The 16,499-nt window shown below is 44.1% G+C and overlaps 1 protein-coding gene across 1 annotated transcript; it reads right to left on the minus strand.

Annotated features, from left to right (window-relative positions):
• Positions 1-3,172: 3,172 nt before the first annotated feature.
• GIMAP4 (GTPase, IMAP family member 4) lies at positions 3,173-10,466 on the minus strand. Its single transcript, XM_012662155.1, has 3 exons — positions 10,312-10,466; positions 7,496-7,567; positions 3,173-4,931 (listed from the first exon to the last, which is right to left on the minus strand). The coding sequence occupies exons 2-3, from the start codon at positions 7,551-7,553 to the stop codon at positions 4,018-4,020; spliced, it is 972 nt and encodes a 323-aa protein (XP_012517609.1). The 5' UTR covers positions 7,554-7,567; positions 10,312-10,466; the 3' UTR covers positions 3,173-4,017.
• Between the last annotated feature and the right edge of the window lie 6,033 nt (positions 10,467-16,499).

Genomic DNA, 16,499 nt, shown 5'->3' on the forward strand with positions numbered 1-16,499 from the left:
GAAAGTTGCTAAAGCCTACCAAATGCTGAGCATATGTTGTGATGGTGGAAACCAGGCCGGGGACTGAACTCCAAGTCCACATGAAATGGGGTAAGGCAGACAGAGAACAGCCCCACATGAGGAAGTGAGCCCAGAAGACTCCCAGCAAGAGCAAGGGGGATTTTGAACTCTAGTCTGCTGTAGAAATGCAGCTTGAGCAAAGTTCCTCCAAATCTCCAAGGGGGAGGGTGGTGTGCGGCTGCCAAATGGGTAAAAAAGTATTTAGCAGGTACTTTGTGTACTCCAGGAACTTAGAATCCAATGGTGAATAAGGAAGTGTTCTCTGTCAGCTGCCACTGGGGGAAACAGACAATAAATAATTAAAATACAAGCTTAAAACTACTTTGTTCTGAATATACTCAGCATGAAATAGTGTAAGTGTCTTGGATGGGACAAGAAATATTTCCACAAAGAAATCAGATAGATGGTGAATGCTTTTAGATGAATTATTCAACTCTGCTGAATTGCCTGTTGTATCCATGGCAGCACTGGTTCTCCCACATTCTCTGAATCACAGAAAAGGAGCCTGGAATGCTGTTTTTCCTTATCCCTTTCCCAATATGGTCCAGGCGAGAGTTGACCAACAACAGGTAATCATGCGAGATTTGGATGGTGGATGCGAAAGAAAGAGGACCATTCTCTGGCATCAACAGCAGGGAGACAATGGGCGTCCCACAGGCGCATGTCACAACAAATGAGTGTCTGATACTACAAATCTCTGTCCATCATGGAGCTTCCCAGACTTCTACCTCCCCAGCCTTGCAAGGGTTGCACCAGCCTCTAATTCCCTGGATTGAAAGCACATCCCACTTTTAATACCTAGGTGGGCTTCAGTTTTCCTAAACAAATCCTCTATGTAGGTGGAGGAAAAAGAAATACTCTTCGGAAATAGGGCAAAATAATGACAGACTGCAGACATGGAAGGGAGTGTGGTCCAGTAATCCTGGGACATGACATATGAACGTGAGCCTGCTTACACCACAAGGGATTTGTGTCCCACATCTAGGTAAGAGTCCTATTTGACACGTGTAAAAGATTTAAACACATCTATACTACTAACTCATATTTTGTCCTGAATTTACAGTGTATCCCATAAATTTGGAAATACTTTAAGACAAACCATTCCTCAGGATCTGTAAGTACTAAAAGCTCTTCAACTTTCACATGGCGGTAGTGTCCTTGAAGCTGGGCCCATCATCCACCCCTGCCGAGCCCTGACGGTGAGACAGCACTGAGGGGACCCATGCAGGTGGGTCCTCTCCTGGTGCTCTTTTGTCCTGGCCTCTCAGTTGCTGGGGACAGCAGCTACCAGCTGAGTTGATAGTGAAACTCAAAGTATTTCTTTCAAAACAGTGCCTTAATGGAAGATCTTTCATATTTGGTAAACATTTAAATATTTAGTATTTTTCCTGATTTTCCAACAAAACTTCCATAACTGAACTAATAATTTCTCTTACCATCTCTCCAAATAAAAATGTGAACAAACATACATAGAGAGAAGTTTTTATAGCTTCACACCCTTATGTTAGGAAAGAAGAAAGTTCTAAAATTAAAGATCTGAGCTTTCCATCTGAAAAAGAACACAAGCAGAGCAGTGATGCTTCTGTCACCCTGAACCTTAGAACCTTGCTCATTTAATTGGGAAACACTGCAGGCATTGCCAAGAGTCAGGCAAGCATGCCCACCAGCTCTGTCACTACTCAACATGATAATAGAGGTATTAGCCAATGCAACCAAACAGAAATCAATTAGGTGCATAAGAATAAGCAAAGAAGAAGTGATAACAAACTCTGGAGCATCCATGTGATGAGACACTACTCTGCAATAAAAAGGAATAGGCTATTGACACACACCACTCAAATGATTTTCCAAAGCATTGTTCTGGGGTGAATAAAGCCAGTCTCAAAAGTGACTTTCTTGTACTCATAGATTCTCAATGTCTGGTCTACAATCAACTATGAAATACAAACAATTAATGAGTGTTAATGACTGCATGAATAGGTACAAACTCCCAAATCTCTTGAGAGAAGGGAACATGCCCCATTGTCCTTATTTGCCAAGAACTTCTGTCTTCCTTCTTCCCTGGGAGGTAAAGAGGTAGCACTTTTCTCAGGGGTTTTCACATGGGCTTCTCAACTCCTCGCTGCTTCTCAAGGGCAGAGCCTTTTTCTTTGCCTCATCTACAGGGTTAACCTGAATGCAAGGGTAAGAGTAACTGAATGTGTTACACGAAAAATAACCACTGCTGTGAAAGACTTTGTTTCATATTAAACCTGAATTTACTTTCTTTTCGGAGGTATATGTGGCTTTTTGTTCAAATATTTGCTTATGGAAGGTTGTAATACAACAGGATGTTAAATTTCATGTCTCAGAATTTTGGCTAAAACTGCAATGATGAAAACAATAGACACAACATACACCCATGTTCTGCAGAGTGACACAGAAGATGTCTTACTCCAGGTGACCATATCTAAAGGAATCATGTGCTTCTTTGTGTGTTGCTTCTCTTATGCTTGAGCCTTTGCTAACTTTTGTTAAATGTACAGCCTCAACTCACTTGTGCTCTAGGTAAATAAGGAAAAGGTGTATATCCTATTGTGGGCAAAATGGTTTACGGCATAGAAAAGCCAATTTCAGGGTGAGAGAATAAGGAAAGTTGGCATTAGTCACATGTGACCACCAGGACATGTTGGTAGAACATGGAAACTTGCTTTAAGGATTCCTAGACATTGTTAAGTGAGGAGAAGCAAGTAGAAAAGTAGAAAAGGGTTAGGCACTTCAATTCTTGTTATCTCTATATTAAAGGGAATTTTTGCATCAATAAAATGCACAGGGCTCAGAAACTCTAGTTCCCTGTATTTTTCATCAGCACAAAGTGAAGAGCTAAGGAAGTTGTGGTCTTTGGCTGGTGGATGGGCTGAGAATGTGGTTCAAATCTTCCAGGGAAAAGGAGAAGGGAATATATGAAGTAGACCAAGTCTAGCTCCAAAATCACCTTGAACTTTTACAAAAAGTGAAATTCATCCTTGTATTATTAGAAGTATTAGTGGTATTTTCCAGGACAAAACATATTCTAATTTGGCACAAATATGAGAGAACTGAAAATTTTTATTATAATAACAGCAAGCAAACATTCAACTGGATGGGGCAGAAGTGTGCAGATGACCTGCCAAGCAATAAGTACTCAAGGTGAGGGAGGTGGGGTCGCAACCACAGATTTCTTTCTCAAGAAAAGGAAAGAGCTAGTTATTCATTCAAATTGGTTAAACTGAGGTTGGTCAAAGAGTTTCTACAGATACAACTGAATATACTAACCATTGTTCTCTTATCTGTTGAATTGCTCTTTCACTCTCGCATTTGGGGATTGCATTTAGTTGAATTTGGAGAGATCTATTTTCCAGACAAGTCATTGTTCTTCAAAGAGCAGATGATAAGGAACAATTTGAGTCCTTATGTGAAAATGTAAGTAAACAAATTAACATTTATCTAGAAACAATTCTACAAGCATCTCCATCTATAGATTTACCTAATACAAACAAAGAATTGATCTCTCTAACAAACCATAGGGGTAAGATGATTACCATGTCCCTAAAGGCAAATATGAGTAGAATTACAGGGAGAGATTATCTGCTGATCTAGAAAGAATCTAGAAGAGACATTTTACTAAGGATAAAGAGATATAGCTTGTGGTGATCTTCTTTGGTCTCCCACATTCCTTTTCTCTGTGAGTCTGAGGAAGAGTTCACAAGGTAGCAAGCATCAGTACTTTCTGCTTTGGAGTTTCACAAATCGGGAATTTGTCCCTCTCCTATTAAGTCAATCAGACATCTACCAACTGCCAATGGTGAATTTTACTGCACTCCTTCGTCCTGAGAGCCTGAGAGACAGAAACCAGAGCACCCTGACTTGGCTAAATGAGTAGCATGGGGCAAGTTCACCAGAGAATATGCAGAAAATATCGACAGATTTTCTTCAGCTTTAATCTTCCAAAAAAATTCGTGAGAAAATATGGTAAGCAATGTTTAACAAATTAAAGATGAATTCAACCATATCATTCTGACTTTCAACTTCCCTTCTGACAGCTTGCTGCCTTACAGCATAGAAATCCTCCCTTTCTGCTAATTCCCTCTCCATTTGTGCCTTTCTCTTTTCCTGTTCCAGTTCATCTCTCAGTTTTCTGATTTCGTTTTCATATTCCCGTCTTATCTGTGCTTTCTCTCTCTCCAGCTCTGCTCTGTATTTTTCTAGCGCCACTTGGGTTTGTTTCTGAATCTCCTGCTCAGCCCTTTTGTACATCTTATTAGTGTAGCATCCTCCCCCATTCTCCCTCACCACGTGCTGCAGCAGGGCCAGCAGCTGCTCCCTCTGGGCCTCCTGCTCAGCGCCTGTTGCCCTATTGTTGAACACACAGTAGCGATCACCAAACTTGCTCATCAACTCTTGAATGCCCGCTGGAGCTTTCCTTAAGTAATCATGAAAACTGGTACCATCCAAGTCATCTTTCCGGGTGAATAAGAGAGTCATGAATTTTCTAGCCCTGTCTCCAAACATTTTCAGGATCTTCTCTATGGCCTCATGCTCTTCCTCAGTGTAACGGCCCAGTGGGACCACCAGGAGCAGGGCATGAGGCCCTGGGGAGGTCAGGAGGATGCAGCGGACAATCTCCTTGCTTATGTCATCATCTGGCACCTCGGTGTCAAAAATGCCAGGTGTGTCAACCACAACAAGTTCTATTTCCTTCCACCTGCTGCTCCTTTTCTCACAGGTCTTGGTAATGGATTTGGCTGCGATGCCAGAATTAAACACTTTCTCTCCAAGGATGCTGTTCCCTGTTGCGCTTTTTCCTGCTCCAGTTCTACCCACTAAGACAATTCTCAGTTGGCTTCCAGGCTCTGGAACATCAAGGAAACAAAAGCCACACTGTTAGAATCTACCTGCAACAGTTTACACTACATTGACCCCGCTCCCAGTGCCCTTCTCTGTTGCTGGCCATGGGATTCTCCCTGGTGACTGCTGCACGCACAGGAAGTCTGCAGAAAGCCCTCTGGGCCTGATGTGCATCATGCAGTACTTGGGAAACCAGCCCTTCCCTTAACTTCCTATCTTCAGATTCCCTTGAGCTTCTTACTCTGATCTTTCGTAACTAGGTAGCCCACAGAAGAGGAAATAAAATGGTTTCAAAAGAGAACTGTGATTTTTCATTCTTGTGATACCTCACTTCTAAGGATGGGCTCAAGCTCTATCCAGGATAATATAAGAGGTGCTAGCTCACTGTTGTTTTTTGTAGTTGAGTAGTATTTCACTGTATACATATACACCATTTCATTAATCCACTCACGTACTGATGGGCATTTGGGTTGTTTCTACGTCTTTGTAATTGTGAATTGTGCTGCCATAAACATTCGAGTGCAGATGTCTTTATTATAGAAGGTCTTTTTTTCCTTTGGGTAGATGCCTAGTAGTGGGATTGCTGGATCAAATGGTATTTCTATTTTTAGCTTTTTCAGGTATCTCCAAATTGCTTTTCACAGGGGCTGTACTAATTTTCAGTCCCACCTGCAGTGTAAGAGTGTTCCAATCTCTCCACATCCACACCAGCATTTGTTGTTTGGGGACTTTTTGATAAAGGCCAGTCTCACTGGAGTTAGGTGCTATCTCATTGTGGTTTTGATTTGCATTTCCCTAATGATTAGAGATGTTGAGCACTTTTTTATATGTTTGCTGGCCATGAATCTGCCACATGTACTCCCCATCAAATTGGTAATAACTGATCAACATTAAGGTGCTCACATGGTAATAATATTCATTGGGTGCTGGTCAAATGGGGAAGCGGAGGGGGTAACACTCAAAACTAATGGATGCGGAGTGCACTGCATGGGGGAAGGGCACGCTTGTAGCCCTGGCTTGGGCAAGGCAAAGGCATTGCATGTAACCAAAATGTTTGTTCCCCCATAATATCCTGAAATAAAAAAATAAAGAGAGAGGGAACTGTGAGTTTCTGCTCATACCTGCACCCAATAAGGTGCAGGAAGTAACACAAGATTTTGGGGCATCTGCAGTAGAGATTTATATTTCTAATTTGTATTGAAAATGGAGCATTTGCTGTTCTCATTAAGAAGTCAGGGGGTTGAATTATATTAATACAACCAATGACTATCCTTAAGGCAGAATTAGCCACGTTTGATAACCAGAATCTTAGGATAAAAGAAATATATTTCCAAAAGTTACATGCCTCACAACAGGAAGGCTAAGATTATCTAAAGAAAAATGTGGGCTGGTGTTTGCATTATTATTTAGTTTGCAACACAGTGGGAGATTTCCTCTTAAGGATATCCTGAGGGTGTTGCTTAGCCATACAGAGGGGGCATAGGAAAGGCATAGGAGGGAAAACGAAAAGGCATCAAAGGCCAGCTCCAACACTGCAACAGTTTGGTCATGTTGATAGCATATGGGTAGCAATCCCTGGAGGAGATGGCAAATGTAGCCACAAATTATTCCCATTCCCTGTACGCATGGCTCTGGCTCTTTGGGATGCGGATCTACAGTTCCTCCCATAAGCATGCTGTCTCTTCAGCCCTTGAATCTGGGTTGGCCATGCTGCTTGCTTTGGACAACAGGACAGTAGAAAGCGTGCAAGCAGAGGCTCAAAAGTGCTCGTGCATTGTGGCTGGCCTTCTCTTTCTGCTCTTCCTGCAACTACCTGCTGAAGAAGCCTGGACTAGCCTACTTAGTGATGATCCCTGTCACCCTGGCCTGAGGGCTGCTCACTACCAGACCTGTCTGTGACGCTGTCCAAGACGAACCACCAGCTGACCGCAGAAGCCCAAGTGAGTGCCCGAGATGAGCCGAGCTGGTCCAGATCCAAGAACTGCCCAGCTGACCCGCTAACTAAAGGATTGTTGTTTTAAGCTACTAAATTATAGGACAGTTTGCTAAACTAGCAAAAGCTCAACTGACACCGTCAATTTCCATGGCTCAGTGAGGAAAGGGAAGGCTGTGTGATACACCCAGCATGTCAGCCAGTTTAATTTGTTGGTTCTAGACCACCAGGAGCTGGGGAATTAGGGATCTTGAGGAAGGATCAATTTTTCCCTCATTCCTCTTTCCCAGTCCTCCCCTAGGCTGAAGAGAGGCAGAAAAGCAGCCAGAGAGGCTACAGCCAGCTGTTCTGGTGTGTCAACTTTGTAGGAAGCAGGAGGGAAAAAAATGCCAACCTCTGGCTAGAACAGAGGATATTTTAATCTCTCTTCCACTTAGCTGTTGTGGCCACATCATAAGGAGAAAGTGTAAAGGGTCAAGAGAACTAAAAGAGCAGGGCAAATGAAGAAAAAGTGAGAAAGGAGGTTGGAGGTAGTTTCCTCTTGCTCGGATGGGGACAGGCCGACAAGGCGGGAGGACCTCCTGGCTCTGCTGTCCTCCCTGCAGCCTGGCCCAGGGAGCCCGGTCACTCTCTCACCGTGGCTCATTGTTGGGTGTCCGGGGCTGGAGCTCATGCCGTGGTGTTGGGTTGCCATTGTGGTTTGAACGCCTGTAGATCAAGAAACATAATCATGTCGTTTAGGAAAATGGACAGCACCTGGAATCCCCAACCATCTGTAGGCAACTCATTTTCGCCAGAAACTTGTTACTTTGATTTCTCCTGCCCCATTTCCCTCAACTCTTCTCAACTCTCCATTTTCAGTCTCATTTTCAGGTTGTTCCTTTTTCTGTACACAACCATAAATGCTTCTAGTGCTTTCTCAGCACTGGTTCTGGCTCCTTCCCCCTCCCTAACCAGTGATTAATTGCTTTGATGCTTTGTATACCTAGTCTGTAGGATATACCCTTGTCAAGCTCCAAATTTTTATATCCCATTCAACTTCATCTGACGATTTCATGGGTATCTCCACCAGCACCTTCCCACAGCTGAGCCCTGGACCTCCACCCCAGCCTGCTCTGCCTCCGTCATTTCATTCAGCCAGTGGCTCCTACAGGACCCTGGGGTAACCCACAACCCTCCTTTCCTCACTCTCTTGTTAGCCCATCACCAAATCCTACTGATTCTACTTCCAAATACCTCAAAATCACCTGTTTCTCTCCCTCTTCACACTAATACAATCCACTGTCATTTGTTTGCAATGCGGCAGGCTCCTAACTGGCCATCTCCCCTTCGATCCCTTTTTTACTCTATAATCAGAGGTTATTTTAAAACTGAAATTTGATTTTTTTTTCTTGTTCAAATTCCCTAGTAGCTTACTCTTGCTTCTTGAAAATAGTTTGAATTCCTGAAATGGTCTATAAGGCCCTGTGCATTCAACTACCTTCTCTCTCAGAAGGCTTGAGCCACACAGATCTCCTCAATGTCCTCAGAATCCTCTAGGCCTCTTCCTCCTTCAAAGCCTTTGTAGTACTTTTCCCACTCTCTGGAGCATTCCAACTGCAATCGGTGTCCAGCTCATTCCTGCTTGGCCTGCAGGCCTCGGCTCTCCAGAGAGGTCTTCTCCACCCTCTCCCCCCAACACCACCACCCACCAACAATACCCCTCTGGTGGGGTCGACTGTTATTTGCTCTCATTGCACTCCAGGGATTTCTTTCAGAATAGACACTACAACAGAAAGTTATTTGTCTGGTTTTTACTGTCTCCTCTTAGATTATAAGCATTTGATGGGAGAACCGTGTGTGTCTTATATTTCCCTTTATTCCCTGGGGACAAGCACAATACTGGATGATGAGTGGATCTCAATAAATATTTGTCAAATAAATACATCGATAATCTCCCACTTCTTGCCTTTCTCTGATTCATCACTATGTCCAGCCCACATCTAATCTGTGACAATGACAATCCTGTCCTTGTTGATTAATATTTAGTGTTACAGAAACACAGCACTAATTTTTTAAATGTTTTCTTTCACTGCTACCTACAGGCATTTTGCAAAGGAGAAAGACATTTGAAGAACTCTTACTGGAGCAGACTTTGATCAAGACAGGCAGAAAATGGTAGTTTTTAAAGACAGAGTCACTAGATAGGAAGCCATCAAATATAAGTATGAAACATTGTCAAAAGCTGGACACTTCTTTTGAAAGAAGGATTTTTTCTTTATCCTTTAGAATAGAGAGTAGGAAACAGCTTCTCATAAACAGGGAGGAGAAATCATAGAAATTTTAAAAATCGGCTTTGGTGATTGGTGTTAGGAAAGGGGATAGGATACCAGCAACAAGAAAACAAAGAGTCTTTGAGTATTTGTTAATGTCCTGAGTCCAGCACCTGGGCTCTTTAATGCTGCTCTGTTGATCCTAACTCAGATGCAAAACTAGGAGACTGTGCTTCATAGGTGCTGACCTCAGGTGGCTGATTTCTGCTCCCTCTGCCTAAGAACACGCAGCCATCAGTTCCCAGATTTCTCTGAACTGTATAGAGTCACACAGGGTGGCATCTCCCTCCTCCTGTCTCCTAAAGGGGAGCTCAGCTCCGCATAAACCCACGAAGGGACTGCCCCTGAAGAGGCAGCTTCCCTAGTAACAAAACCTCAGACCAGGCCGGGCACGGTGGCTCGCGCCTGTAATCCTAGCTCTCTGGGAGGCCGAGGCGGGCGGATTGTTTGAGCTCAGGAGTTCGAGACCAGCCTGAGCAAGAGCAAGACCCCGCCTCTACTAAAATTAGAAATTAATCAGCCAACTAAAAATATATAGAAAAAATTAGCCGGGCATGGTGGCGCATGCCTGTAGTCCCAGCTACTCGGGAGGCTGGGGCAGTAGGATCACTTGAGCCCAGGAGTTTGAGGTTGCTGTGAGCTAGGCTGACGCCACGGCACTCACTCTAGCCAGGGCAACAGAGTGAGACTCTGTCTCAAAAAAAAAAAACAGAAAAACAAAAAAACCTCAGACCACAGGGCCTCCAGTCCTGAACCATGTGCAGGCTCTCGGGGGCTGCATGCTGATCTGAGACCCCTACATCTCCCAATGTTCTTCTCCCCATGAGCTCCCCCAGACCTACTTCTGTTTGCTCACTCAACTTTATTCCTGAAAGAATCAACGATTACTTATAAAATTTATAACCAATGAAAGGAATCATTTATTTGTAAAACAAGTAACCTCTGAGCAGCAACCCCTGAAAGAGGCATTAATTTGTAGGCTTCAGCCTTCAGAACAGACTACAACCTAAAATCAACAAAGACAGGAAATATGAAACAGCAAGAAATCTATTCTGAGAGCAAGTTTGAGATATAGACCCAGGGGAGAGGTCTCCTCCCCATGAAATCACACTCCCCCCCAACATGCCCCGACTCCCTTACCTGAAAGGTCTGGGTCCTGCACCCTTATCTGATTTTGCAGGCAATTCTACGCCAGGATATTGAGAAAGAGGATCAGAGAGGAAGTGAGGGGAGGAGTTTTTCAAACTTGCTTGTGCAAGGGACCTGCCCACCTTGTCATCCAGCAGCGCGAGCAGCACTTTCTGCAGGGACAGGATTGCTTTGTGCTGTCCATCATGGCGACCACTAGCCACATGTGGCTGTCGCACACTTAACATGTGACAGGTGTGATTATAGCTCTGAATTTTTAATTTTATTTCATTTCAATTTATTTGAAATTAAAGTTAAATCGCTACCTGTACCTAGTGGCTACCACACTGAGCCTCACAAAACTCTGCAGTGAGAGAAGAAACATGAGTCATGCTGTGACATTGAGAAGAAACTTCTAGTCAAAACCAGACAGTTGCCAGCTATTCTGAAAGACCCCTTGGTCCCTGGACCCCCACTTAGCACAAGAGGCCTCCCAGCTGATGTTTGCTTCTGGTGCTCAGGCCTGTTTCAGTGTAGGCAGCTACCTCCTCTCCTCGTTCCCAGTGATGTGAGAGACAGAGAGCTGCTATTCCAGGGTGTGTCCTCTCAGTCATCTGCTAGAAGCAAAACAGGGTAAAGGATGTTCATTTGACTGACTAAGATGGGCCCAAGTCACCCAGGGAGATGGTCCTGGGACCACTGAAATAGTCTAGCCATTGATATCCGATACTACCTGCCATTAAAATGGAAAGTGAGATATTATAATAGGGGTTCCAGTTCTCCATTATACCCATTATTCTTCCATTATAAAAGGGTTCACGATTTATCATTATACTCAACAATTGAGACAGCATTTAGAAATGCATAGTACTTTAGTAATTATACAAATTGCTGGGCTTTTTTTTCCAAGATGGCTGACTAGAAGCATTCCTCATCCACTTAGAGCAATCAAAATAGTGTATGAAAAATTACACTTTGAGTATATTATCCAAGCAGGAACACAGGCGTTCAACAGAAAAGCAAAATGAAACTCCAAATTCTGGGAAGGAGGAGGAAATCAGGCAGCCTGCATGGCCAAGATTGCCAAAATGGGAAGTGAATCCCCGTTACTAGAGAGGGTGGCTGTGTGTCTTTCTGTGGTTCACTTTCCCACTGAGGGATCATACAATCCAGATCACGGGAGACCACCTTTATTCTCCCAAGCCCCAAATCTAACTTAGGGAGCAGCCAGGACACTGTGAGAAGGAACTGCTCCAGGAAGCACCCCAAGCATGCCCCAGACCTACCCAGCTACCATAAGATGCCATTCCTGATCCTAAATCTTAACAAGCTGTGCATGGTCCCTGGATCTAGCAACATCAGTCTTTGATGTTAGAGAAATTTAGGCTGGGGTTTGGGGAACAGAGGCTTGAGCAGCTGAGAGGGTCCTACAACCAGGACTGAGAAACAAGCGTCATGTGGGCTCCAGCCGCTGGTGCTGGAACCTGGCCATCACCCCAGGACCTGAACAAAAGAACAATTGCTGAGGAGGCTGGATGTTAAGCCAGGTGGCATCTTCCATGGGCTGGGGCTGTACGGAGAATTTCTGCATCTCTCATAGCATCGAAGTTGGCAGCTGGTCTGACTGTTCCTTGAGTGCCCTGAGTCATCGCAGCAGGCTGACTAGGGTACGGAGTTTGTCCTCCAGGATACTGGCCTCCAGGAAAGCCACCAGGCAGTGGGTCCTGTGTCGGACCATCACCATAAGACTGTGAAGGTGGCTATGGATACCCAGAAAAGCCTGTACCACCTGGTGGGACTCCCAATCCTTGGCCTAGAGGAAATCCAGGGTAGGATGGAGCTTCCCCTGGCTGTGGGGCACCAGGATAGCCCCCAGGGGCTGGATAACCTCTAGGTGCAGGGTAGTCTCCAGCTCCTAGGTAGCCACTACTTGGCACTTGTGGGTAAGCACCTCCTCCCATTCGAGGAAAGTCACTAGGATGAGAATACTGACCTGGAGGAAGAAAAGATGATTCCTGACCTGCAGGAGGATATCCAGGGAAAAGTGGGTAGCCTGTAGGAGGATAACCTCGGTATTCTGACCCTGGGAACAGCATCACAGCCCAACCCGGTCACCTGCAAGATGGAGCTGGGGCTTCTCACTGCCTTGATCAATAGCACCTGGCTTCCACTGAGAGGGCTGATCCACACTCATCTCCTTTATCAAAGGGTAAATTGGCCACACCCTTGTTCTTTCCTGAACAGACTTTATTTTTTTCCAATATGGATAGATAGAATTTTCCAAAATTCTGAGTTCTACTTCCCTTTGACTAACAATTTCATCTTTAAGTTATTTCTCTTCTCACATTTTATTATAAGCAGTCGAGAGAAGCCAAGCTGTACCTTCAACACTTTGTTTAAACATTTCCTCAGCTAAATATTCAATTTCATCGCTCACAAATTCCACCTTCCACAAAACACTAGCACATGAACACCATTTGGCCAAACTCCTTGCCACTTTTTAATAATAATGTCCTTTCTTCCATTGTCCAACATGTCCCTTTATCTGTCTGAGACCTCAGCAGAGTAGCCTATACCATTCTCATTTCTACCAAATAACCTAAACAGTTATTCTTTAAGAAAACTGAGGCTTTCTGAGCCTCACCAGCATCATCCTAAATGGCCCATTCACAGCAATGTAGGCTTTTTCTTGCACACACTACCAAACGCTTCAGCCTCTACTCATTACCCAGTTCCAAAGCCACTTGTACATTTAAAATATTTGTTACAGCAGCATCCCCACTTCTTGGTACCAACTTTCTCTCTTAGTTCATTTGGGCTGCTATAATAAAATACTATAAACTTGATGGCTTATAAGCATGAGAAATTTATTTCTCACAGTTTTGGAGGCTGAGGAGTCCAAGGCACTGGCAGATTCAGTGTCTGGTGAAATGCTACTTCCTCGCAGATAACCACTGTTTCACTCTAACCTCCCATGGTGGAAGGGGCAAGGGGCTTCTGTTTAGCCTCTTTTTTAAGGGCACTAATCCCATTCAGGAGGTCTCTATCCCAATGACCTCATCATCTTCAAAGGCCCCACCTTCTGGTATCAGCTTCTTGAGGGTGAGGATTTCAACATACCAATTTTGTAGGGACACAAACATTCAGACTTTAACAGATACATTTTGATAACTTGTGTCTCCTTTATGATTTAGTTCAAAGAATGTTTTGATTTCTATCTTAGTTTCCTCCTTAACCCAATAATCATTCAGCAAAAGGTTGTTTAGTTTCCATGACTTTGTGTAGAGATGAGTATTTCTGTTGGAGTTGATTTCTAATTTTATTCCACTGTGTTCTGAGAAGATGCATGGTACAATTTCTATTTTTTTAAGTTTGTTGAGACCTGTTTTGTGGCCTAAGATATGGTCAATCTTACAGAATGTCCCATGAGCTGATGAGAAAAATGTATGCTCAGTGGTTTTAGGGTAGAATGTTCTGTAAGTGTCTGTCAGACTCATTTATTCTAGAGTTCTGTTTAAGTCCATTGTTTCTTTGTTTATTTTCTGTTTGGAGGCTCTGTCCTGTCCCATCAGAGGGGTGTTGAAGTCCCAGCTATTATGGTGCTTCTGTTTATCATTTTGTTTAGATAAAGTAGGATTTGCTTTATGAATCTGGGTGCCCCTGAGTTAGGTGCATAAATATTTAGAATTGTTATGTCTTCTTGTTGAATTGTTCCCTTCACCATTATATAATGATTATCTTTGTCTTTCATTACTTTTGTTGATTTGAAGACTAAGTTATCTGAAATTAGAACTGCTACGCCAGCTTTCTTTTGGTTTCCGTTTGCTTGGAATATTGTTTTCCATCCCTTCACTTTGAGTCTGAATGCATCCTGTGGGTTGGATGTGTTTCCTGAAGACAGCAGTTACTTGGCTTGTGTATATTTATCCATTCAGCCAGCCCATGTCTCTTTAGTGGGCAGTTCAAGCCATTCACATTTATTGAAAGTGTTGATAAGTGGGGTGGATTCCTGTTCATCCTGTTGAGTTGAATTTTGTTGCTTTGTTTTCTCTCTTGAGCCATGTGGTATCTGGCCTTTGACTTTTAGCTTTCGGATGATTTTACACTGGTGAGTGTCTACTGTGCTGATCCGTGTGTAACACTGTTCTGAGTACTTCCTGGAGGGCAGGTCTTGTCTTGATGAATTCCTTCAGTCTTTGCTTGTCTGAGAAGGTCTTTATTTCTCCTTCATATGAGAAACTTAGTTTTGCAGGATACAAAATTCTAGGCCAGGCATTATTCTATTCGAGAAGATTGAGAATGGGGCCCCTGTCCCTTCCGGCTTGTAAGGTCTCAGTTGAGAAGTGTGCAGTTAGTCTGATGGCTTTTCCTTTGTAGGTTACCTGCTGCTTTCACCTTACAGCTTGTAGGAGAGCCTCTTTCATGTTTCTTTTGGCCAGTCTGATGACTATGTGTCATGGTGTCTTCCTGTTTGTGATGAATATCCCAGGAGTCCTTTGAGCTGCTTGTACCCGAATATCTAGATCTCTAGCAAGGCCAGGGAAATTTTCCTCCATTATATCCTCAAACAATTTATCCAATCCTTGTATATTTTCTTCTTCACCCTCAGGGATGCTTATGATTCTTATGTAAGGCCTCTTCACATATTGCCACATTACTTGTAGGCTCTGCTCTTTTCTCTTATTTCTCTGCTCTATCTCTGTGAATTGTTTAACTGAAAGGTGTTATCCTCAATCCCTGAGATTCTTTCTTCTGCTTGGTCTAGCCTATTCTTGAGGCTTTGACTGTGTTTTGCAATTCCTTAAATAAATTCTTCATTTCTAGAAGTTCCATTTGATTTGTCTTTAATATTTCAATTTCTTTAATGAGTCTTTCATTCATTTCCTGGATTTTTTGTGGTTTCCTTGTGTTGAGTATCCATTTTATCTTGCGTTTCATTGAGTTTTCTTATAATCTATATTCAAAATTCTTCATCTGTCATATCAGTGTTGTGATTTTGGTTGGTATCGATTGCTAGAGAGTTGCTGTTCCCTTTTGGGGGTATCCTTTCAGTCTGATTCTTCATACTTCTGGAGTTCTTTGGCTGATTCCTTCCCATCTGGAGCTGCTGTTGCTTCTTACTTTTGGATTTTCATTTAGATAACACCACCAGTTTAGTCTCTGAGCCAGTATGTGGTGCTTGTGGGTGAGAATCAACCACATCCTTTATAATGAGTCAGTAGATGCAGTAAAAGGGTGTGCAGAATGACCTCCCTGTCAGTAAGGGGCGCTTGCTGGGAGGAGTAAGCTGCAACGTTGTTTTTGGGTCCTTTAACCAGCTCTAGCTCCTCTGGAGGGGCACTCTAGTGCCTCAGGTGGTGAGTAGGGCCTTGGGAGTTCCAGGTGTGTCCTTATTCTCCACCTCAGCAGGAGTAGAGGGAAGAGTGAGGCAGGACTGGGTTGGGTAAACCTGCCCTCAAGCTCCAGAAATGCTTTTAGTGGGGTTCAAAGATCTATTCCTTTCCTCGGGGCAAAGCTGCCAGGGAGAGGCTGAAGTGTCCCACTGAACCAGAAAGTGTGTGTGTGGAGGTGGTGCTGTCTGAGACCAGCAGTCTGTCAGTCTGGGACAGGCCTCTCTCCTTCCCACCCTTCCCTATTCCACAGGTTTTCCCCGCCCTCTGCTGGCAGGCAGGACCTCAAGCCAGCTGAGCTCCCCCAAAACTGTGATGCTGGGTGGGAACTTCCCTATCCAGGATCATGGCCTGAATTGGAATCATGGCCCTCCCATGGGAGGAAGGTTGCCCCTCGAGCATGCTGCAGCTTGGACCCACTCTGATCTGCCCCTGAAGGCACACATGCCTCAGTAGACTAATTCACAAATATCCCTTCTGTGCCTCCAGGCAATGGGATTGAGACTTGAGTGTATGGGATCTGGCCTGCAGGCCTTTCCCCCAGCCTCAGAGATCAATTCCTGACCATGCCAGGGAGAAAAATGCTGGTCCCACGTCACCCATGGGGTGCCCAAGTTGGATCAATGTCACTCCGCCTCAGGGTTTGCCCCACTCTGCTGGAGTTACTGGACAAGTAGCATCAGGAAGGGCCAGAAGGTAAGGAGCTCACAGTCAGAGCACCCCTCAGTCCACTGCAGGGCCTTAAAAGGAAAAGTCCAAGCCCTGTTCCCTGTGGATGCCTCCAGGTGGTGTCTAAATTGTCCCTCTCAA

Source organism: Propithecus coquereli, unplaced genomic scaffold, assembly GCF_000956105.1.
Source record: "Propithecus coquereli isolate 6110/MARCELLA unplaced genomic scaffold, Pcoq_1.0 Scaffold75, whole genome shotgun sequence".
NCBI lineage: Eukaryota > Metazoa > Chordata > Mammalia > Primates > Indriidae > Propithecus > Propithecus coquereli.

Bases quoted from the DNA above. Each gene is read 5' to 3' on its own strand.
- GIMAP4 (XM_012662155.1), bottom strand. From the start codon at position 7,553: ATGGCAACCCAACACCACGGCATGAGCTCCAGCCCCGGACACCCAACA. The intron at 4,932-7,495 runs GTGAGAGAGTGA...TTGATGTTCCAG, and splicing joins ACACCCAACAATGAGCCACG to AGCCTGGAAGCCAACTGAGA.